Below are 21,018 nucleotides of genomic sequence, written 5' to 3'. Positions count from 1 at the left end.
GAAAGTATGACAAGGCATATGCCATAGTAGTTAGGCAACTATTGCTGTTATTAGAGCCTGCCGTTATGTAGTAGGAATGAAAAGTTGGTAGAAATGACAAAACTCACGTGTAAATCAAAGCAAACCCCCACACCTTCCAATCCAGCCCAGAAGCAGCCCACTTCTTAAAGTTCCACGGTTCGGCCGTATTCATCTTGAGAAACCCCCAGGCTGGTTTGGTTATCAGACGGTCTGGGAAGTCTACGAGGTATATCTATCCGATGATGGCAACAATCACCGACATTATCCCCTCGAGGATAAAAATCCATCTCCAGCCAGAGTATCCACCAAGCCCATCCTTTCTACCGTTAGCAGTTGCTATGAGGATTGTCATCGGCTAGGCAAACTCACCATTTGCTGAATACCGTATGCTAAAATCCCAGAGAAGCCGGACAACACGGTTCCGCTGAGATAGAAGACGGCGTATTGCTTTTGTATATCAAAGCGAACATACCACGCCGAGATGAGATGCACACATCCAGGGAAGAAGCCCGCCTCAAACACGCGGAGGAGAAGGCGTGATGAGTGGTACCCAGGTTTTAGGGAATCCAAAGCAAATCTACCACTATCAGTGTAACTTCACATAGCGAGGCACAGTCTCAACCTACTACCATGACAACCCCCCAAGCAAAACATAGAAACGACAGAAAAGGCCTGGGTCCTATCTGTAAAGGCGTAGGGCCCAGGGTGTCACGGGAGTTCAGGGAACCAGGTCAGGAGGCAGGAAGTAAGGGTTATATTGGTGTGAAGCACAATAGGTCTACGTTGATACAGCGACTATTGACTGGAGGCCTTACTCCGAGCCTCCAGCCCCTTTTATATACAGGAACCCGTAGGCCCTAATTTACCGAGCCCGCCAGGTCCCACTGTAAGAGCGTGGCACCTCACGTGCCCTATCTTCCGACACAAAACAGTAGCAGGAGGTTGCAGCAATGTATACGTCGCAAAGAATACCAATGCAATAGTCGACTACAAAACCCCCCCAGTTAGCAGCTAACCCCCCTCCCATTAATCATGGAACAAACATAGCGATACATCTTCCATATCCAGCTCCCCATTCATCCCCGCTATACCAGCATTCCCGAGATTCGTCCTATCCATCAGGGAGATGGCATACATAGCCACAGTAGTAGCGACGAGTCTCCCATCAACGCGATGGATTATCTTCCGCTGCTCTTCCTTGCTGAGCACGGGATCATCGTCAATATGCTCCGCAGTAAAAAGATCCTGTTTCCCATCATCCAGAGTCCCATCCTCGACCTCACAAAAATCCACCGTCTTTTCGCTGTTGCTGCCGTTTGAGTTCATTTTAAATTTGCTGCAATATGTTTTTTTGGGGGAGGGGTAATTTGACACATCTCGAGAGCGCATGAGGCCATATTTATGAAGTGAGGAGTGAGGAGTTGTTCGATGAGAATTATGAGAATAGTAAGGGGGGGAGATGGGGCGAGGTGCCAGTGGGAATGGCTAATCAATGAGATGGTCAAGCCGCTAGTTTGCTCCACTGTCGGGTCGTTTTCTGGGGTTTACTCCAGGTCTTGGTGTGCTGTCACTTTTACTACTGAACTCCATGAATTACGGGGTTGCGTCGTAATAGTCTTTCTTTCCACCTTCTCCGCATTATCACAGCTACGAGCAGGCGAAGACGCGTGGATGTGAGCGAGCTGCGTGATGGTGTGCTATGTGGAGGTAAGCCATTTGAAGGCACGATTGACAGGAGGGAGTGGGGGTTATTGAGGGTGGTATGCCTCCCCCCTGGATTGTAGGTTCGAGCCTGTGTTTACAAAAGACAAGCCCTCGTGTTATTAAATCAATATCATTTATTACAGTCACGGCCACAGTCACATATACCCAGATATAAGAGTATATAGATGGTTTACAATATGCATTTGCTCGAATTAACCCCCCTTCTCAAATCTTAGATACAAAAAAAAAGTCCCAAAAAAACACCAGCATGATTGTGTTCTCACAGAAGGAAAAGAGAATGCGAAAGGGAAACGAAAAAGGAAAAAAACAGACAAGTAAAGACGAACGACATCACAAGCTGCACTCTCTTGTCCCAGTCCAATCCACTATATCAACCTCTTCCAACCTTCACTAGCTTTCTCTAGCTTCTTTATGTCTGTCACCATCTATTTTGCGGCAGCCAGGCCAACAGCACCCTTCTCGAGATCATACACGCTGTACCACCTCCTCAGGAACGCATCACCGAGGATAGCCAACGGGCCAACAGGCTCGGGCATATCCATTCCCATAAAGGTAGACACGCAGCTTCCGCCCATCTCAAGGGTATAATCATAAGCGCTGAGTGCGAAGTCATGGCCAGCAAGGGTGAAGGTGATATCTGGGAGGTCATCGCGCTTCTTGCAGTCGATGGTGTACTGGCCGTTGTAGCCCTTCTTAGCGCCGATCTCCTTGTTGAGGAGCTCAGCGAGGGAGGAGGGGAGGGTGTTGAGGGAGGTGCCGGTGTCGAGTATGACGCCGGTGTTGTCGAGGTCCGCCTTGACGTCGCCGAAGGAGATGGCGTCGAAGTCGACTTCCCAGTAGGCCTTGCGGCGGAGGGGGATATAGGTCAAGTCGCCGGTGTAGTGGGACTTGTCGATTCCGCCGAAGACGGCCTCGGACTGGGACTTGTCATCGGCGAGGTAGAAGGAGAAGACCTTCTCGTCGAGGAGGCCCTGGTCGATCATGCTGTAGAAGGGTGGGACGACCTTGTTGACGGAGATGGTGTCGAAGCCGAGACCCAGGATACCGTCGAAGCGACCAAAGGCAAAGGCAAGTCCGGGCTCCTCAACGGCCTCGCCGAAGAGCTGGTCCTTGATTACCAAGTCGCCGATGGTGACCTGGTCCTGGGAGATGTATCCGCTGACGCTGCCGGAGCCGTACTGGATGGCGAACTCGGTGCCGTTCTTCTCGTAGGTCTTGGACTCGCTCGAGTCGTACTTGCTGTGGAGGTAGCAGGCGATGGAGCCGCAAGACTGGGATGGAACCCAGAGGTTGGAGCTGCCGGTGTCAAGGACGACCTTGAATGTCTGTGGTGGGTTGCCGATGGTGATCTCGGAGAAGTCTAATCGGATTAGCCGCCAAGGAACAGTACGTCATAGGTTTGGATATAGCTTACACTGTGCGTTTAAGAAGTTGCTGACGGGGACGAGGTGGCCGCCCTGCTTAATGGACGATGACTCTTGGAAGACGGCATCGACGTGGGTTTGCGGGCGGATGCCCATGTACTTCTGGCCGAGATTCCTCACATGGGTCTCGACATTGGCGAACTCCTACAGCGCAATAAGTCAGCGACGATCATCGAATACGGCCTGCTCCAACCTGGATAAGGAAGAACTCACCAGCTGCTCCGCAAGAGGGATCTTCTGGAGCTTCATCTTGTGGACACCGGCCGACGCCGAGCCCAGCAGCATAGCCGCCGTGAAGAGAGCGCCCTTCATGATTGCGACCAGGAAGCTGTATCGACGGATTTCGGTGCGAGGTTAACAATTCGCAGTAAATATGTATATGGCGCACAGTCGTTGCAGTATTGTTGTTATGATATGATGTTATTGGAAAGAAGGATGATTGGGATGGTGTAAGAGTGAGGAGAGTTGGAGGGAGGGACGGACGTTGATGGGAGGCGGTGCTGCAAGGCAACGAACCAAGCCGGGTAGCGACGCAACTGGCTTGGCAGGTTTGCGTGGCGCTTGACTGTTTTGGGAATAGCGTTGACGATTCTTGAGGAGGAAGGTGGTCACGTGAGATGTGAGACGATATGCGTTCAGAATAGTGAGAACTGTAGTGATACGCTACTGGTATAGGTCCTCTTCATTATCTTGGCTGAACTCTCTGGCCATTCACTCGTACGGATATATAAAATAAATGTATATAGCAGTTCAATATATCATAGTACGTGGCCGTCTACTCTAGATCGTGGCGCTTCAACCACCATCACCACTGCGTCCCAGATCCCTCCGCACCTTCCACACTCTCTCCCCAGCACCCCTCCCCCGATGCCCCTCCAGCCGCTCAACCCAAGGCGAATTCTCAAACTCGTCCATATAGTCCTCATCCACCTCCATCTCCTTCTCACCGGACTCCTCATCGTCCACCTGTCCACCAAGCTCTTTCTTCCGCCGATTCAGCGCCACAACGGCCTTCTGATGTAGTTTCTCCGTATACGCCCAGCCCGGCGTCTCGAGCTTACCACTAACAAGGACAATCGACTTCTTGGAGATAGCCAGTTCTCTGATGGCCCTGTGGGGTATTGCTGTGAGGAGCTGCAGACACTTGGATTTGGTGTCGATGCCGCGCACTAATGCGAAGCCGATTGAGTGGCAGTGCTTCGGATCGGGATAACCATTAGGTCCAGGCTCGAGGTAGGGTAGGTGTTCGTTTGCCGTATTGGTTGCCACCATGGGAGATATGTCCGATGAGAGGCCATCTCCATTATCTGCTCCCTCTTCCCCAGATGCACGGATGGCAAGCTCGTCGTCCACCACGACCACAGCCACTACGCTCCCGTTGATAGCATCGTTAAGAAACTGCGGTGCCGGCTGCTCCCCAATACACATAACCCCCAGTATTCCCGAGTCCTGCCCCGAGTACTTAACCATCCAAGGTGCCATTGATGCCAACGGACTCCAGTTCCACGGCGCCGTAGTACCAGACCTATTTAGATGGAAGTAAGACATCGTCTGCATAATCCTCAGCTGAGCTGCAGTCCTAGTCGTATACTCGCTCATCTGTGATGGCAACTCGATGACTGGTGTCTGCCTCGCCTCTTCCCGCAGGCTCCCGACAACATCTACAGGCCCTTCGGTGGACATGTATATGACCACCGTGGGCTTCGCCTTTTTGATGAGCTCCATGAGTAGTTCAAGTCCGGTCCCGAGAATCCATCCTGGTGTGTTGATTATCAGGGGGCACTCTGCGTGTGAAGATATGTAGTGCCGGTAATGGCTGAGTAGATCGGACACGCATGCCATGTAATGATCCGAGTCGGCTGATGGAGATGTGGCGCAGACTGAATGGGCTTGTATAACGGTGCATCCGCCACTATCAGCGTCGGGATGTGTATATGGTGGTCCAAAGTTCGGTTTTAGGAGGTGCACCAGAGATAGTTGCCCCGGAGGCGAGTATTCTGGCTGTCCTGGGTCGAGGTCAAGAAGCAATACACCAGCTGGCCTTTTCGACCGGGACTTGGGCGGTGGAGTTAAGGTTAACAGGCGGTTGACGAGAAGTTTGGCGAATGTAGATTTCCCAGATGACTTTGGGCCGCAGATCATCGTGCTTGATATGCCATCGCGGTTCCATTTACCAGAAGATACTGCTGCAAACGTCTCGTTCCATTCTGGGGGTGAGTAGACTTTGTGAAGAGGAATCTTCCGCGGGCCATCTACAGTAGAGAAAAGCTGCACGGGGTTAGCCTTAAACCTACGGAATGGGCTGTAGGACATACAATTTGAAAAGAACTCCTTTGATCTGAGTCCACTCCACCATCTAAGGCTGTCGCGCTTTCATTCCACAACCTAGAAAACAACGGCGAAAGCTTCTTCAGGGGCCTCAGCCCAGACTTAAGCTGGCCCAAGCTAATGATAACCTCGTTGTCCTCAGACTCCAAATACCTTATAACAGGCAATGAGTGAGACGAAGGAGCATACACATCAACATATGGTCTCGTGCTATCAGGCGACAACGAAGCCCCCAGCACCGTAGCCCGCCCTTTACGAACCGCAAGACGATACTCTCCCAGAACCACCACCCGCTGTGAAGAGTCAGCCCCTGATCACCACAAAATACCACCACAAACATACCTCTCCAGGCGCAAGCCTAACGCTCACCCCACCACCCTTATCGCGCACAATCCGGTCCCCCCTCGCCTTCACAGTCGTAAACTCCACCACAGGATGCTCAGACGGCGTATTCGTCCCACGTGACTTCTTCCTACACATCCATCAGCACAATACCCTCACATCCCCCCCCCATTCGCGGAATAACCCACCCCGACCCCCTCACCTCATCCCGTCCCTCATACGGCGAAGAATCCGAGAACTCCCCCTCCTCCGCCTTCGCCTCTCCCGCCCCCTCAATCCCCAGCCGAAACGCCCTCGACGTCTTCCCGGCCTCCACAAACGACGCGCCGTTCAGCTCATCGGGGCCTTCGCCTTCGAGAACTGCTTCTGCGGCGCCGACTGCTGCGCCTTCTGCGGTGGCGAGCTTGCGCTGCTGGCGCGCTGCGAAGGCGCTTATACCTGCGTTGTGTTAGATATCCGCACCACACACGGGTCCAAAGGGACTTACTCTTCGTTTCGACATCGGCATTCAATTTCCTCCTCTTATTCGACGACATCTCTCGTCGTCCCCAAAAAAAATCCTGTCCCGATCGAGTGTCGTCGCTGAAAGGTTGTTCGAAGACGGCCCAATCGCCGATTCTCTTATCGCTTTTCCAGAATCGCCCAGCGCAAGGCTTATCGCAAAAATTACCGACCTCCGCCAAAAAAAAAGCTCTCGACCACCACACCAGCCTCAACCTCAATCGGTCCCAATCGCTCCGCCCACCACCCCCCACACTCACAAGATGGCGTCCTCGAACCCCTCCAAGAAGGAGTCTAAGAAGGCCGTGGCGGCTAAACCTGCGAAGGCGTCGAAAACTGCTGCGAAGAAGAAGGAGGCTGAGAGGAGCATGGAGCGCATCGCTGATAGCGATATTGACATGGACGATGCCTCGAGCGAGGAGGGGAGCGATTCGAATGACGAGGCTGGGTCAGTATCTGGGCCGGACGAGGAGACGAGCAGCAGCGGCAGCGAAAGCGAGGGTGGGAGTGGAAGCGGAAGTGAGAGTGAGAGCGAGGAGGAATTACCTGTGAAAGTGACGGCACCTAGGTAAGTCCCCATCACCACCACCCTCCCAACTCCCCAATCCCCCAATCCCTCGAGAATCAAACCCCAAACTAACACACCCCAGAACCACCCTCCCAAAACGCAGCAAAAACCCCTCCCCAGCCCCAACACCCGCCGCCCAACACACCTCGCGCCCCGCGCCCTTCGCCCCTCCCAAAGGCTACACACCCCTCCCCGCCTCCTCCACCACCAACAAACTCCTCACCCCCGCCGCGCTAGCCAACAGGCAAATCTGGCACATCACCGCGCCCGCCTCCCTCTCTCTTGCCAGCCTCAAGAACCTCAGTCTACCCGCCCGCACCGGCGCGGACGAGGACGCACCGACGATATCATTGCCGGGTGGTGAATATAGCGTTGTGCTTGCGGCGGCGACGGCGGATACGACGCGTGTTCTTTTGCCGGGGAAGGGGGGGTATAAGGCGTTGGCTGCGCCGGTGGAGAGGACGCTGCATTTGCAGAGGGTGAATGTGGTGGGGGGGGAGACGTATGTGGGGAGGAAGAGGGAGGCGAGGAAGCAGCCGGGGGGGTTGAGGATGAGGTTTCGGCCGATTGGGTTTGGGGAGGGGGGGAGTGTGGGGAGATTGGGGGGGAGGAGGAGGAGGAGGAGGTGGGGGAGAGGCCGCAGTTTAAGAAGCATAAGAAGAGTGGGGAGGTAGAGGAGGGGGAGAAGGAGAAGGAGAGGAAGGAGAAGGAGAAGAAGGACAAGGGGAAGAAGGGGAAGGAGAAGAAGGCGAGGAAGTAAGGGGCGGATACTCTATGGGATGCTTTTACGGTTGATATATAACTACCAAAACCCGGCGCAAAGGGCGTATATAAATCGGGGGTTAAATGAAAGCTTTGTCTATTTCCATCAGTGTCCCTATCGATTGTGCCCTGTGTGTTCTGAGGTCCGGGGACGTAGAGTGTGGGGAGATAGTTGAGGCCGTGGTCTAGATGTATAACCGCATCTCGGCTTTTGATTTCCACCCAACGTCCACTACCAATTCTAAAGGCATTTATGTAGCAGAACCCGAGCACCAAGGCAAGTTATTTGTTAACCGTTTCCTATTTGTTTTCAAATCTGGGTATGGTGTGGAAGGTCCTGGGTCTGCCAAGAGTTCGACATGAGGCATTACACATCGACCCTGTTGGCCATAATTTGGCTAATGCGACGACTCTCACTCAAATTCAAGCAACAATAACAAGAAGCTAATATTTCAACTACAGTTCGTTAGCTGCTTTGGGATATATTAGTCTTCGTGAGGCTCTCTCGTGTTCAGGGGTGCTGCAAGATCAGAGAACTGAAATCAACTTCTACCGTCACCCCCCTCGTCTGGCTGTCATTACCCCCCCGTCACCGGTTTACCTACCGCTGTCGACACTTCTCACCGCCACTGCCGATATTCACGGTGACATTCTCGCAGAACTTCCTGAAGAAGGCACGTTGGTTTCGCCGCTGGCATAGTATATCACATAACGTCCTTGACGAAAGTAGAGGGAGGCGTTTTATGCTGGATCAATTGTCCAAAATCTCACATTCCATTCCACCCCCCGATCAAATGGCACAAAGCTAGTCTTTATACTATTGTCCCTCCATTCCAATTGCCCGCGGCCAATCTAGACCCCCCCCCAGCGCCCTCCTCGCCTCCCTCAAAACCTCCTCCAACACCCCATTCTCCGGATCCCCAACACTATCATGCGTCGCCCCCCCAACCACACTCCCCCCATACTCAATCCCCCCCCGCACCTCCTCCCCCCCAACATTCCTCCCAAAACCTCCTCCCCCCCCCCCAATCATCGCATCATCCTCTGCAAAGAATGCTTGCACTTTTAACTTCCCCCCCCGCCACCGCGGGCCTCCCACTGCTCGGATAGGAGAGGGACGAAGGTGCGGTAGTCGTTGCAGACGCCCCAGCTTATTTCTGGAGCGGGGCCTTTTTGGGAACAGAGGAGGGCTTCGGCGTTGGCGCCGCTGGTTTCTTCGGTGAACATCATTTTCAACCCCAACTTCTGGACCTCGCTCCTCCTCGCCCTCGTCATTCCGAAGGCTTTCATCGCCGCCTCGTCATCTTCCTCATCCCCCCCCCCGCTCCGCGCACCAGCAGGATTCGATAGGCCCCCCCCCAGCGCCGCAATCCCCTCCATCACGCCCCCACTAGCCGCGAACGCTGGCAAGAGCTTCGTAGCCACAAACCCGCTGAGGGCGTCCCAGTGGTTGGCGACGAGGAATTTAGGCATCCAATCCGACGCCACAAACGACATGATCCCCGCCCCAGAATCCCGCGGATGCACCCAGGGTGTTAGGATGGCGGCGTAGGGGGAGGCGGGGGGGAGGAGCTCGGGGAGGTGGTGCAGGGTGTTGAGGAGGTAGATTGTCCCGGCTGAGGCGGCGAGGGGGACGATGTGTCTACATCCCAGGTGGTCCACGAGAGGCGGGAGGGTGAGGAGCCAGGTGTCTATCCTTTCTGATAGCGGGACGGGTGTGCTACCTCCAAACGAGGGTCTGTGGGATGTTAGAATGGGGGGACAGCTGAAAACGAGAGTCACTTGACTTGAGAGGAGGGTTTATGGACTCGTCTTTCCTCTCAAGTGAGAAAGGGGTTCAGGAAAGCAGGGACACGAACCGATCAACACAAACCAACCTAACCCCAACCCTAACCGCAACAGCATGCCACAGCAACGCAACCCACCTCATCCCATACATGCCCGATATAAAAACCACCGTCGGCGCATCGTCATTCTCTAGCCCTGCTATCGCATAGGTGACTTTTAGCGGCTTGCGCGTCTCAGTCCCCGGAATCGTAAACGATCGATGCATCCGTTTTGCGCAGACATATTCGATGGCGAAGTCTCTGTCGGATGTTTCTGCCATGGTGTAGGAGGGTGAGTGGGATGAGGGTATAGGGGTGGGGCCAAGGACGTGGGCGAGGGGGAGAGGAGGGGAAGGGGAGGGGGGGGTGGGAGGTGAGGAGAGGGGGAGGGGAGGGGGGAGGGAGGGGGATGGTTGATATAATATGGTGGGGGTTGGTGGTGGGAGGTGTCAGTGCTGAATGCGCGTCGTCATCGGCGTCGTCGGCGGCCAAGCAAATACGAAATACGTTGCAAGTGTTACGAAGTGGGCGTGGAACTATTGGCTTTACACGAAAATATATATATATATATATATATAAGTTATATAAATGTGATAATTAGTATATCTATAGAGTTGAAGTAAGATGTTTAAAGTTACCTTCCACCACACCCCCAACACGCGAGTAGATGAACTACAGAGGGAATGGATACAATATACATTTCCCATCTCCTCTATCTCCTCTACCTCCCTTGGTTTTCATGAGCGGCGCAAGCAAGCAGGCAAGCATATACCAGCAGACCAGAGAAGTCAAAAAAGCTCGTTCTGTAAACCATCCATCCATTCTATATATCAATACTCATCACCATCACCCACAAACACATATAATACACTCCACTCCACAACACAAACACACGTCCCTCATCCCTCTTCTATCATCATCCCCCAGGTATCATCCCCTCCCCCTCTCCCCCTTTAAAACAAAACCCGCTCCCTCGCCCCCCCCCCCGCGCCAAATCCCAAATGCCCAAATCTCTCTCTCAAAAAAACAAAAAACACCCCATACCGAAGGCGGAGCAATGGCCTTGTTTTATAGATCCCCAAGCTCAGTTCAGTTCTGCTCCCCATACCCGTTTTCCGGTTTCCGTACATATAAAAATATACACACGCGCGCGCTACCGTCTATCGCTCGTTGAGGCCGTCTTGTCTCATCTCATCTCATCCATCCATTCCATCTCTCATCCACCCCCCACCGCCCCCCGTAGCGTAGAAGTAACCCCATTCTGTCGGAACACGAAACTCTCACCCCTACCCCCCCTCAACCAAAAACCTCAACTGCGCCGCCAACGCCACAAAGCGAACATGCAACTCAATAAAAAAGTCCGGCCTCCCCACCACCTCCGCCAACCCTCTAGCCCTCACCCCCCTCCCCCTCTCATCTCCTCTGCTGCCAAGGAAACTGCTTCGTATCCTCGGCTCTCGCTCTCCTCTGCCACGACCACCACCTTCCTCATCAATCCCCCCCTCAGCAATACCACTCTCCGAGTTGCCCGCCTCAGCTAAGCCTTGGATCCACCCCGCCAACTCGCGGAATGCACCAGCGAGAAAGCCAAAGACGCGCATTGCTTTGCGCTCGCTGAGGACGCTGAGGCAGAGGAAGGCGTATACGCGTCTCCGCCCCCTCGCCCAGGGATCGGGAATGCGGAACAAGAACGCGGTGGTATACCCCGCCAACGGATCGCCGAAGAACAGTGGGCCGCCAGCGGGTTGTGGGGTAGGGGAAGAAGGGGGCAGCGTCTCGCAGGAGAGGGTGCGCAGGCAGGCGGCGCGGAGGAGGGAGAATGTTGTTGTGGAGGAGGGATCGTGGGAGGATGTGTAGTCGAGGTAGTGTGTGTGTTTCTGAGAATGACTTGCTGCCACCGAGCGCGGTATAGAGCGGCGGCGGCGGGAGGGCGCAGGGGCGGAGTCCGGTTCGTCGGAGTCGGAGGGGGAGGGGGAGTGTTTTGGTGTCGAGGAGGCGGAGGAGACGAGGGCGAAGGGTTTGCGGGTTCGGAGGATGGGCGAGGTTGAGTCGTCCGCCGCAGGGGGGGGGGTGGAGGGTGATGTCGAAGCGGAGGTGGATGGTGAGGGGGAGACCTTTCGCGGGAGGGTGAGTGCGCAGTTTTCGCATGGGATGGCGCGCTTGCGATCTGCTTCGTCGTAGGTTTTTCGAAAAGAGGAGTCGCGGCGGTGTATGCGCGGTGCCATGCGCGGGGAGGCAGGCGGGGTGGAGGGGGTTGGCGACGGGGGGCGCGGGCGCGAGAGCTGGATGGAGTTTGTGGGGGGGCTGAAGGAGCCGGAGGGGTTGCGGAAGAGGGAGGCGGAGGGGAGGGGGGTGTCGGGGTAGGTGGGGGGGTCGAGGCAGGTTGTGCAGGGGGCGGGGAGCTCTTCGGTCACCATTAGGGGGGTTGGGCCGTGGGTGTCGCAGTAGTGCGCGAGGCAGAGCTGGAGGGAGAGAGAGGGTTAGTTGAGGTTTGGAATTTGTAAAGGGGGGAGGAAGGGGGGAGGAAGGGGGGAGGAAGGGGGAGGAAGGGGGGAGGAAGGGGGGAGTGAGGGAGAGGTAGGGGCGGGTGAAGGATGTGGGGGTTGAAGATGGCAAAAGTGACGGCGGCTGGATATGCAGGGAAAGGGAGACGGTATGGGCTGGCTTACTATGGAAGTCATGACTGCTGCTGGTTGTGTGTGTATGTTTGTTGTCTGCTGCTCAGGCAGAGCGTCGAGTCCTGCTTTGGGTGTGCACACCTGTCTCACTCGTCGTCGCGAAGGCCAGCCAGCGCGTGTGAGGGAGTGGAATTCTCGTTGTCTCGTGCGTATCGTATGTGTGTGTGAGTTGTATACAGGACAGTCGCTATTGCACCGTCGTGTGAAGGTTGCCGCGGGCGCCCTCTCAGCACCTTTATTATGTAGATCGCGGTGGTGTGATGGGTGGATGTGGATGTGGGTGGCGGGCCGGGCGACGTACAGAGGACGGACGGGATGTGGATAGGTTATATATCGTCAGCGCCAGCGTGATTTCTTCTGCCCAGGCTTACGGGATGATGGACAAGGCCGGGTGAGGAAGGTGAGGAAGGTGAGGAAGGTGAGGAAGGTGAGGAAGGTGAGGAAGGTGAGGAAGATGAGGAAGATGAGGAAGATGAGGAAGGTGAGGAAGGTGAGGAAGATGAGGAAGGTGAGGAAGGTGAAGAAGTTGAGGAAGATGAGGAAGATGAGGAAGAGGGACGGATGGTGAGGAAGAGGGACGGATGGTTTCGTGGGCGGGGCCAGGACCGAGTAGTGTCGCGGCTGGGCTTATCCACTTTCCTGACCGGGCGATCTGGCGGGTTTTCGGTGTTCGGAAGTTGGGCGGCAGATGCTGGAGTCGAGAAGGTCGAGAGAAGGGGGGGATCTTATTCGATGTGGAAGGTGAATTGGACGTGAGGCCGGGGGGGCGAATGTGAAGTTCGGAAGTGACGTCGAGGTCGGGAATGTATAGAGGATGAAGGATGCCGAGTGCACGGAATGAAGCATTGTTTGTCGTCATGGGCGGCAGAGATCAGACATGCAATGCACCTAAGTTACAGTACAAACAAGACCCTCGTCGCCCCGGCTACTCTGCATAACTTCCACCCTACCACGGCAGCTCAGGATAGCGACGGTTAGCCGGAGAAGGAAGGAGCTTCTGGTTGATTACAGTGCAGTGACCACATCCACGCCGTCGACCTCCCCATCTCCCTCATCGTCGTCGTTGCTCCTTCATCGTCGTCGTCGCTCCTTCCCCTCATTTGTCGTCGCTCCTTCATCGTCGTCGTCGCTCCTTCCCCTCATCGTCGTCCCCCCTTCCCCTCATCGTCGTCCCCCCTTCCCTCATCGTCGTCGCTCCTTCCCCTCATCGTCGTCCCCCCTTCCCTCATCGTCGTCGCTCCTTCCCCTTCCTTCACCGCCTCTCCCTCCCCCCACTCACCGCCTCTCCCTCCCACTCCACTCTCCACGCAATCAACTCGAATCAATCAAAATCAAATCAAAGCAAACCCACCCCAGGATCCTAGCCGAACAGAGGCAGGGGCATGGATGGATGGCCGCCGCCATGTGTGAACCAGGGTATGAGTCCATCTCTGTCCTTCCCTTACCAGTATCCGGATGGCTTGAAGGAGTAGTCCGTAGTCCGTAGTCCGTAGTCCGGGAGTATAAACAGAAGCAGAAGGGAGGGGGCGGGTTAAGCCCACCTATCGGAAGTGCGGGATTTCACATATCTGCTCGTGTTCATGTGGGAATATAAAGCAAGTCAACGGAAGAAAAGGAACGATCCGAAACTACACCTCGCCGAAATTACACCCCTCGCCGAAATTACACCCCCCCGTCGAAATTACACCCCCGGCTGCCAGACCGCTGCCATTCGGCCCTGCGGCACTACGCCCAATCCCCCCAATCCCCCCAGCCCCCCTCCCCCAGTCCCATCCCCTCCCCTCCCCCCTCCCCCCCCTCCCCTCCCCCTCCCCCCCTCCCCTCTCCACATGGCACCGCGTAGAAGCACTATCAATCCTTCTCGAAGGCCTGGTTGGCCGGGGGCATAACCGACCTAACTAGGTCGTTCCAGGGGCCTTGATGGGGGGGTCTCTACAACAACACCCCTAGCACGACGCCCTAGCACGACGCCCTAGCACGACGCCCTTCTAACCCTAGAAAAAGGGCGTTAGGGAGGACTGCAGTACTGTCGATCCACCACGAGACGCGGTCAAAGCATGGGCACGCATGTGCACAACGGTTGTACAGCAGCCAGCGATGGGGGGATGAAGATTAACCGGTCTTGGGGTTGAGATAATATGCGTGTGAGTCTATTTCGCAGGTGCAGCGGAGAATTAGGTCTGGGCGGCATAGGGGAGAAAAGCCGTCGAGGGAGATTAAATGCAGTGCGGCTGGGTAGGGTATACTATGGAGTGTCCGAGCGAGGGGTTGGCCTGGTTGCTACGTGTGTTCTGTGTTCTATATCAGACAGACAGACAGTGAGTCTTAACACAGTGGGATTTCTAAATCCCACTGGGTTGGGCAGCTATGGCATACGAGAGGGAGGGAGGGATGGATACGCCGACAAGGACGAGGATGAGGATGAGGACGAGGATGAGTACGAGGATGAGGACGAGGATGAGGACGAGGATGAGGACGAGGATGAGGACGAGGATGAGTACGAGGATGAGGACGAGGATGGATGGGAGTGCCAGATACCCAGACAATACTTCCCGTCATCATCCGCCCCCGGCCCTCCCGGCCCTCTCCTTTCCCTGTATACCACGCGCTCACCTCAGCGAGGGGGATATCGCCTCGGCCCGTCCGCCTCTGCCGTTATCGGGAGGGAGGGATGGGAGGGGTCATGGTCAGCATCCTCAAACCCAACATATACATCCGGAGATGTGTTCGTAGGCCGTGGGTTTGTATCTGGGATCCGTCGCACGGCCCCTTCTCTTGCTGGCATCTGGACTTCTACCGGTGGTGGGTTTTATCCGAGTTTTGCCGGTTGGGGTTGGTGTGGTGCGCGTTTCATGGTTGGTGGATGGGGGGAGGAGGATGGGAAGGAGGAGGAGGGATGGAAGGAGGAGGGATGGAAGGAGGAGGAGGATGGGAAGGAGGAGGAGGAATGGAAGGAGGAGGGTGGGAGGAGGAGGATGGGTGGGAGGAGGAGGATGGGAAGGAGGAGGAGGGATGGGAAGGTAGGTACAGTTCGCTCAGTTCACCTGATTAGGAAATACATGAGAATCAACGCAGTCCTCGAGATACTCACTCCCAAGCCGAGGTTTAAACAATCGTATGCGTTATAGACATCCACACACACAGTATCAACACACACCACCTTCATGCACACTGCACACGGTAGTATACGGGAAGGAATATGATAAATCTACCAGCAGGTAGGTAGGGATCCTCCCTCCCTACACGGAATCCTGCATCGAACAGCCGCGGTACGGTATATCCCCCGCACCGCATCCTCCCGCGGTGCAGGAGACCGCAGTAAGTAGCCAGCCAGCCAGTTTGTCGGGTCTAGGCAGATGGTCCTGCAGATGAGAGGTTATGGGACGCAGGCAGGCAGGCAGGTACGATGCAGTGGTGACAGCTGCAGGTGCTCCCGATCCCACCCCTCCCAAGCAGACCCATTGTGTTGTGCTGTACTATGTGTGTACTGTAGTCTCCCTACCGATCAATCATGTGTGTGTACGTAGGCTGTGCACCCGCAGTTCCCCGCGCCATCCAGCAGGTCCGTAAGTTCCCGTGGCTCCCGAGACATGTGGACAGGCGGACAGACAGTATGCATCCACACCCTTCTCTTTGCGCAGACAGGCACCTCGCATAGCAGCCCAAGCCCATCGTATCCTCACTGTTGACATGCGCGTCGCCTACCTGCAGACCACGTGTACACCGCTCTCACTCACTCGCTCAGTCTTGGAGCGGCGTTGGTGAGCCGGGGGGGGGGATCAGGCGGTTGGTTGGGAGGAGGCTTGGGATTGGAGGTTGATTATCTGGTCGGGGTTAGCTTTGCGTGTTTGGGTGGGCGGGTGAGGTGGTGGGGGGAGGAGGATGAGGGGGTGGAAGGGGGAAGGGAGAAGGGAGGAGGGGGGAGGGGGGAAGGGAGGGTGGGAGGAAAGACTGACTTCAGAGCGCTTTGCGTCGCTGGAAGCTTGGATATCTGCGATTTGCTTTTCGGTGCGTTTTCTAGTTTGTGTTAGCTTCAGTGCGTAGTTTTAGGCAGGTGTGTGAGGGGGTATAATAGAGAGCCGGAGGGGGACGAAGGGGGCCATACATCTCATTATCAATAAACTCCAACCGTCCATCAACAGCCATAACAGCCTCCATCTTCTCCTGCTTCAACAGCACCGGCCCAACGAGTTTATAAATATTCGCTTCCTCAGCGAGGGAGTCGAATTCCTGTAGACGTATAGCTTAGCACATATCCCCCATACCCCCCCCCATTGTCGGAGTAGGCCCGCAGGAGGAGGAGTGGACTGGGAAAGGGAAAGACGAACCCGCTTCACCCCTTTGTTCTCTTGCTGCTGGCTTTCGAGCTTTTGGCGCGCGGAGACGATGGTTTGGAGCTCTGGGAGAGGGGTTAGCTTGGGGTCTTCTTCTCTGACAGATGGGAGGGGGGAGGGGGAGGGAGACGTACCAGCTTGGAGCTTCTGGTATTCGCCTGTTAGGACTTGAGTGCGCTGTTGTGCTTCTGCCATATCTGCGGCAAAGGACGTATGCGAGGGCGGAGATTTAATTCTTGCTGCGGTGAATATACACAGCTATTCAGTCGTGTGTTCAGGCGTTCCCTTGAGATTTTCGGCGTTGGAGGCTCTTTTTGCTGTGCTGCACTTGGTGGGGTCGCGGCGTCAAGCGAAGCGGCGGCTGGCTGGCCTTGCGTCACTGGAGCGGCGACGGACAACAAGCCGTTTAGCACCACAACGGACGGCGACATTCGAAACCGCCTTTGGCTTCCTTCCCCGCTGCCATTTGATTATTTGCCCCATTGCGTATTGTGAGGTTGTGAGGGCTACGTGCTGAAGTCGAGAGGTATTCGTCAGTGTCTATATTCCGAATTTGCGAGGTCGTCTAGGCAACACCAATCTATCCCACCAAACCCCTCATCTAGGCGGCCTCTACAACCGCCTCCAACTCGCCTTCCATCGTCCTCGCCACTCGAGCGGTTCATCCACCACCCTCTGCAAGATGTCCAACACCGACTTCCTCGGGCGCGCCATCGATGTCGTCAAGAAAGCCATCGAGAGCGACACAAACGGCGACTACGACAAAGCCTACCAGCTCTACTACCAGTCCCTGGAACTCTTCATGCTAGCCCTGAAATGGGAGAAGAACGCCCGCTCCAAGGAGATGATCCGCGCCAAAGCATCCGAGTACATGGAGCGCGCCGAGAAACTAAAACAGCACCTCGCGGACGCCGAAGGGAAGCACAAGAAGCCCTCCATGATGGGCGCGGACGGTTCCTCGCGCGGGGGCAACGGCAAGGCCAGGGACGAGGAGGACGGGGACGCGGATAACAAGAAGCTGCGGAATGCGCTGGCCGGGGCGATCTTGCAGGATAAGCCGAATATCAAGTGGGAGGATGTTGCGGGGCTGGAGGGCGCGAAGGAGGCGCTGAAGGAGGCGGTGATCCTGCCCATCAAGTTCCCGCATCTGTTTGTGGGGAAGAGGCAGCCCTGGAAGGGGATTCTGATGTACGGCCCGCCGGGAACGGGGAAGTCGTTTTTGGCCAAGGCGGTGGCTACGGAGGCGAATAGTACGTTTTTTAGTGTTAGTAGCTCGGATTTGGTGAGTAAATGGATGGGAGAGTCTGAGAGGTATGTCCCCCCCCCCCTTGTTTGTCTCTGAATGGTTAGAAGGTACTGATATGAGACTAGGTTGGTAAAACAGCTCTTCGCCATGGCCCGCGAAAACAAACCCTCGATCATCTTCATCGACGAGGTCGACGCCCTCTGCGGCTCCCGCGACGAAGGCCAATCCGAAGCCTCGCGCCGCATCAAAACCGAGATGCTGGTGCAGATGGACGGCGTCGGGCAGGATTCGCGGGGCGTGCTCGTCCTCGGCGCGACCAACATCCCGTGGCAACTCGATAATGCGATTCGTCGGCGCTTTCAGAGGCGTGTGCATATCTCGCTGCCCGATTTGCCGGCGCGGACGAAGATGTTTGAGTTGGCGGTGGGGACGACGCCGTGTGATCTTGCGCCGGCGGATTTTAGGAAGCTGGGGGAACTGAGTGAGGGGTATTCGGGGAGTGATATTAGCGTGGCGGTCCAGGATGCGTTGATGCAGCCGGTGAGGAAGATTCAGATGTCTACGCATTATAAGAAGGTGCGTTCTACTTTTCCTCTCGTGAAATCCTGCATTCTTGTGTCTTTCGGTCAAGTCTATGGGGTGTTATATAGGTTCTAACAATATGCAGGTCGATGTCGATGGCGCCGAGAAACTGACGCCCTGCTCCCCCGGCGACAAAGGTGCAATCGAGATGTCATGGACAGAAGTCGACAGCGACGCTCTCCTCGAGCCGCCTCTCCTGCTCAAGGACTTCATCAAGGCTGTCAAGAGCTCGCGGCCAACAGTGTCGCAGGAGGATATCAAGCGCAGCGAAGAGTGGACAGCCGAGTTCGGTAGTGAGGGCGCGTAGAAGTGTGGTGCGGAGGGGTTGTCTGGATGTGCGCAGATTGCTTGGATTAGGGGCTTGGACATTGAAGCGCGGCGTTCGGGGAAGGGGTGGGAGCATTTGTTTATAGCAGGAGGGTATACAGAGATGAGGGCGGGATATACAAAATTATACAAAATCATTGAGTATATGTTATGCCCACGGAAACACACAGTTACTGCCACAGCAGTCACAACAGCAAGCACCCCATAAGTTCCTTTCACATGTTATTTATTCGAAGCACCTAAGATCCTAAAGATGCCAGCCTACACAGAGCCGCAAACGCCAAACATGCACAAACTAGAACGTGTATGCGCACCCACACCTTCATGACCGCGCCGAGTTATGAGAGAGAGACAAAACACACCAAAGCACAGAGAGAGAAGTACAAGAATCGTAGCAGAGGGGAGAAGCGCGGCTAAGCAGCGACCTTCTTGCTCTTCTTCTTCTCCTTCTTCGGGGGCTCCTCGTCGGCGGCCTCGCTGCGCCGGCGCTTCTTGTCCTTCTTCTCGTCGTTGTCGCCGCCTTTGCTCTTCTTCTCCTTCTTGTCATTCTTCTCGTCGTCGTCGCCGCCCTTGCTCTTCTTCTCCTTCTTGTCCTTCTTCTCCTTCTTATCCTTCTTGGTGGCGCTGGGGGGGACGATGTCGGCCATCTCGGGGTCGATCTGGATCTCGCCCAGGACGGCGTCCATGGCTCCCTTCTGTGGGGTGTGTTAGCATATCTGATATTTTTAGCAAAGTGTAAACGGGCAACGTACCATAGCCTCCTCGTTCCTGGTTGGTGCCTTTCCGGTGGCGTAGAACTCGAGTCTCTCCTCGACCTGAGCCTTGAGAGCCTCACCGAACTTCGTCGACGGGGTCTCGGAGAAGTTATCAATCCTCGATGCAATAGAGCACTTGTTGGCCAGGAATCTGGAGATGCGGCCCTTGTTCTTGGTGCCGGCGCGGCCGATGAAGCTGGAGTGGTAGATGAGGCCGTACTTGGGGGTGTTTCCCTTGGTCTTCAGCGCGCGGAAGAGGGCCTTCTCGGCACCGAGAATCTGGACGGTGGAGGCGGGGTACTTGGAGAGGTTGGTGAGGGAACCCGCGTGGGAGATGAGGCGCGCGGCGACGACCTCGCCGATCAGCGAGGCCAGGTTGGGCGCGACGATGGCCATCTTGTCGGTGAGGTATTGGAAGAGGGAACGGCGGTATTCGGCGAGCTTGACGACGCGGTTTGCGAACGCGGAGACGTTCTTCATGTCCTCCTCGGAGATGTCCTGGCCCATGGAGACCTTGCCAGCGTCGATGATGGCTTGCGCGATGTCAGCATCGTCGTTGACGAGCGTGGCAATGTCGTGGAGCCTGTCGTCGCTGAGGGACTTCTTGTCGCCGATGGCGAGGGCAAGCTTGGCGTAGGTGTGGTTGTCCGAGACGATCTTGATCAGCTCGGGGAAGTGCCACGAGTACCACTCGCGCACACGCATGGAGAATGTGTTGACGGCCTTGTCGAGGTGGTCCAGGGTGGCAATGGCCTGGATGATGTGATTGTCGTTCTTCTGGACGGAGAACTTGACCTTTGCGCGGGAGTAGGCGTGGCCGAGACCAAGCTGTGCTCTCTCGACATCTCCCTCGTGAAGACCCTTGAGCAGCTTTCCGGCGTGCGTTCGCAGGCCTCTGAGCAAGTCGGCGACAACCTCGGAGGTATCGCCAGTCTCGCACTCGACGGAGGAGAAGTTGGCCTTGATGCTACCGGCCAAGGCCTTGTCCTGGACACCGAGAACGGTCTTCTTCTTCTTGCTGACTTTTGGGAGACTCAGCTCAAGGACGGAGCGGAGGTATTCGGACAGGACACCCTCAGAGATGAGGTTGACGTTCTCAAGGGCCTCGGCCGCACCTCTGTAATCTGAGTTAGCAATCTAGTCTTAAAAGAATTGATCCCTTTCAATTGTACCTGTAAGGCGCAAAGTTGACCAGCTTGACCATCTTTCCGAACTTGGCGACATCATGGGAAGCAGCCTCGACCTCCTTCAATCTGCTGCCAATAGTCTCTGGCTGGTGGACGACCTGGAAGATCGCATATCCCACTGAGCTCTCGTGGAGCAGGTAATCTATGGCGGACATGGTGGGCAAACGTCTTCGGCGTCTACCGTAATTGGTGTCGTAGACCTTATCAAACTCACAAGATTTATTCTTGAGAGTTGCGGTCCAATGGTTGTCGGTGATAGTTGTCGATTAGTGGAAAACCTCAATCACAGCTTCGCACCTTGAACTTTTTTCGTGCAGTGCGATTTGCAGCCCGCTAGCATTTCTGTGGCGCTAAACTTAATATGTACTAGCGTCATCACCGCCCGACCAGTGAACTTTTTAGGAGTAGATGA

At 55.6% G+C, this 21,018-nt stretch overlaps 10 protein-coding genes across 10 annotated transcripts; 3 read left to right on the top strand and 7 right to left on the bottom strand.

Annotated features, from left to right (window-relative positions):
* Window positions 1-850: 850 nt before the first annotated feature.
* Window positions 851-1,873, bottom strand: VC83_04755 (uncharacterized protein). The gene is made up of 2 exons (XM_024468383.1): window positions 1,065-1,873; window positions 851-1,008 (listed from the first exon to the last, which is right to left on the bottom strand). Exons 1-2 carry the CDS (start codon window positions 1,408-1,410, stop codon window positions 884-886), a joined length of 471 nt encoding a protein of 156 aa, XP_024322653.1. The 5' UTR covers window positions 1,411-1,873; the 3' UTR covers window positions 851-883.
* A 38-nt stretch (window positions 1,874-1,911) lies between these two features.
* Window positions 1,912-3,647, bottom strand: PEP2 (Vacuolar protease A). The gene is made up of 3 exons (XM_024468382.1): window positions 3,384-3,647; window positions 3,161-3,314; window positions 1,912-3,106 (listed from the first exon to the last, which is right to left on the bottom strand). The coding sequence occupies exons 1-3, from the start codon at window positions 3,480-3,482 to the stop codon at window positions 2,172-2,174; spliced, it is 1,188 nt and encodes a 395-aa protein (XP_024322654.1). The 5' UTR covers window positions 3,483-3,647; the 3' UTR covers window positions 1,912-2,171.
* Window positions 3,648-3,845: 198 nt separating this feature from the next.
* GRC3 (Polynucleotide 5'-hydroxyl-kinase grc3) lies at window positions 3,846-6,422 on the bottom strand. Its single transcript, XM_024468381.1, has 5 exons — window positions 6,328-6,422; window positions 6,029-6,278; window positions 5,841-5,970; window positions 5,486-5,791; window positions 3,846-5,438 (listed from the first exon to the last, which is right to left on the bottom strand). The coding sequence occupies exons 1-5, from the start codon at window positions 6,374-6,376 to the stop codon at window positions 3,966-3,968; spliced, it is 2,208 nt and encodes a 735-aa protein (XP_024322659.1). The 5' UTR covers window positions 6,377-6,422; the 3' UTR covers window positions 3,846-3,965.
* On the top strand, window positions 6,037-7,762 carry VC83_04752 (uncharacterized protein). The gene is made up of 2 exons (XM_024468380.1): window positions 6,037-6,909; window positions 6,992-7,762. Exons 1-2 carry the CDS (start codon window positions 6,605-6,607, stop codon window positions 7,581-7,583), a joined length of 897 nt encoding a protein of 298 aa, XP_024322660.1. The 5' UTR covers window positions 6,037-6,604; the 3' UTR covers window positions 7,584-7,762.
* A 931-nt stretch (window positions 7,763-8,693) lies between these two features.
* VC83_04751 (uncharacterized protein) lies at window positions 8,694-9,859 on the bottom strand. Its single transcript, XM_024468379.1, has 2 exons — window positions 9,531-9,859; window positions 8,694-9,409 (listed from the first exon to the last, which is right to left on the bottom strand). Exons 1-2 carry the CDS (start codon window positions 9,776-9,778, stop codon window positions 8,737-8,739), a joined length of 921 nt encoding a protein of 306 aa, XP_024322657.1. The 5' UTR covers window positions 9,779-9,859; the 3' UTR covers window positions 8,694-8,736.
* A 626-nt stretch (window positions 9,860-10,485) lies between these two features.
* On the bottom strand, window positions 10,486-12,613 carry VC83_04750 (uncharacterized protein). Its single transcript, XM_024468378.1, has 2 exons — window positions 12,167-12,613; window positions 10,486-11,959 (listed from the first exon to the last, which is right to left on the bottom strand). Exons 1-2 carry the CDS (start codon window positions 12,176-12,178, stop codon window positions 10,784-10,786), a joined length of 1,188 nt encoding a protein of 395 aa, XP_024322658.1. The 5' UTR covers window positions 12,179-12,613; the 3' UTR covers window positions 10,486-10,783.
* A 16-nt stretch (window positions 12,614-12,629) lies between these two features.
* VC83_04749 (uncharacterized protein) lies at window positions 12,630-15,303 on the top strand (the record flags this gene model as incomplete). The annotated part of the gene is made up of 2 exons (XM_024468377.1): window positions 12,630-12,739; window positions 14,541-15,303. The coding sequence occupies 2 exons, from the start codon at window positions 12,630-12,632 to the stop codon at window positions 15,301-15,303; spliced, it is 873 nt and encodes a 290-aa protein (XP_024322838.1).
* A 651-nt stretch (window positions 15,304-15,954) lies between these two features.
* VC83_04748 (uncharacterized protein) lies at window positions 15,955-16,704 on the bottom strand (the record flags this gene model as incomplete). Its single annotated transcript, XM_024468376.1, has 5 exons — window positions 15,955-15,999; window positions 16,132-16,192; window positions 16,281-16,405; window positions 16,504-16,574; window positions 16,644-16,704. The coding sequence occupies 5 exons, from the start codon at window positions 16,702-16,704 to the stop codon at window positions 15,955-15,957; spliced, it is 363 nt and encodes a 120-aa protein (XP_024322837.1).
* Window positions 16,705-16,791: 87 nt separating this feature from the next.
* On the top strand, window positions 16,792-18,778 carry VPS4 (AAA ATPase). The gene is made up of 3 exons (XM_024468375.1): window positions 16,792-17,820; window positions 17,881-18,331; window positions 18,423-18,778. Exons 1-3 carry the CDS (start codon window positions 17,192-17,194, stop codon window positions 18,642-18,644), a joined length of 1,302 nt encoding a protein of 433 aa, XP_024322624.1. The 5' UTR covers window positions 16,792-17,191; the 3' UTR covers window positions 18,645-18,778.
* Window positions 18,779-18,804: 26 nt separating this feature from the next.
* Window positions 18,805-20,939, bottom strand: NOP56 (snoRNP complex protein nop56). Its single transcript, XM_024468374.1, has 3 exons — window positions 20,592-20,939; window positions 19,417-20,536; window positions 18,805-19,359 (listed from the first exon to the last, which is right to left on the bottom strand). The coding sequence occupies exons 1-3, from the start codon at window positions 20,759-20,761 to the stop codon at window positions 19,078-19,080; spliced, it is 1,572 nt and encodes a 523-aa protein (XP_024322623.1). The 5' UTR covers window positions 20,762-20,939; the 3' UTR covers window positions 18,805-19,077.
* Window positions 20,940-21,018: the final 79 nt, after the last annotated feature.

The sequence above is a fragment of the Pseudogymnoascus destructans genome, assembly GCF_001641265.1.
Source record: "Pseudogymnoascus destructans isolate 20631-21 unplaced genomic scaffold scaffold_15, whole genome shotgun sequence".
Classification (NCBI taxonomy): domain Eukaryota; kingdom Fungi; phylum Ascomycota; class Leotiomycetes; order Thelebolales; family Thelebolaceae; genus Pseudogymnoascus; species Pseudogymnoascus destructans.
The sequence above is the reverse complement of the archived record's forward strand: the minus strand, read 5'-3'. Positions and strand labels throughout refer to the sequence as shown.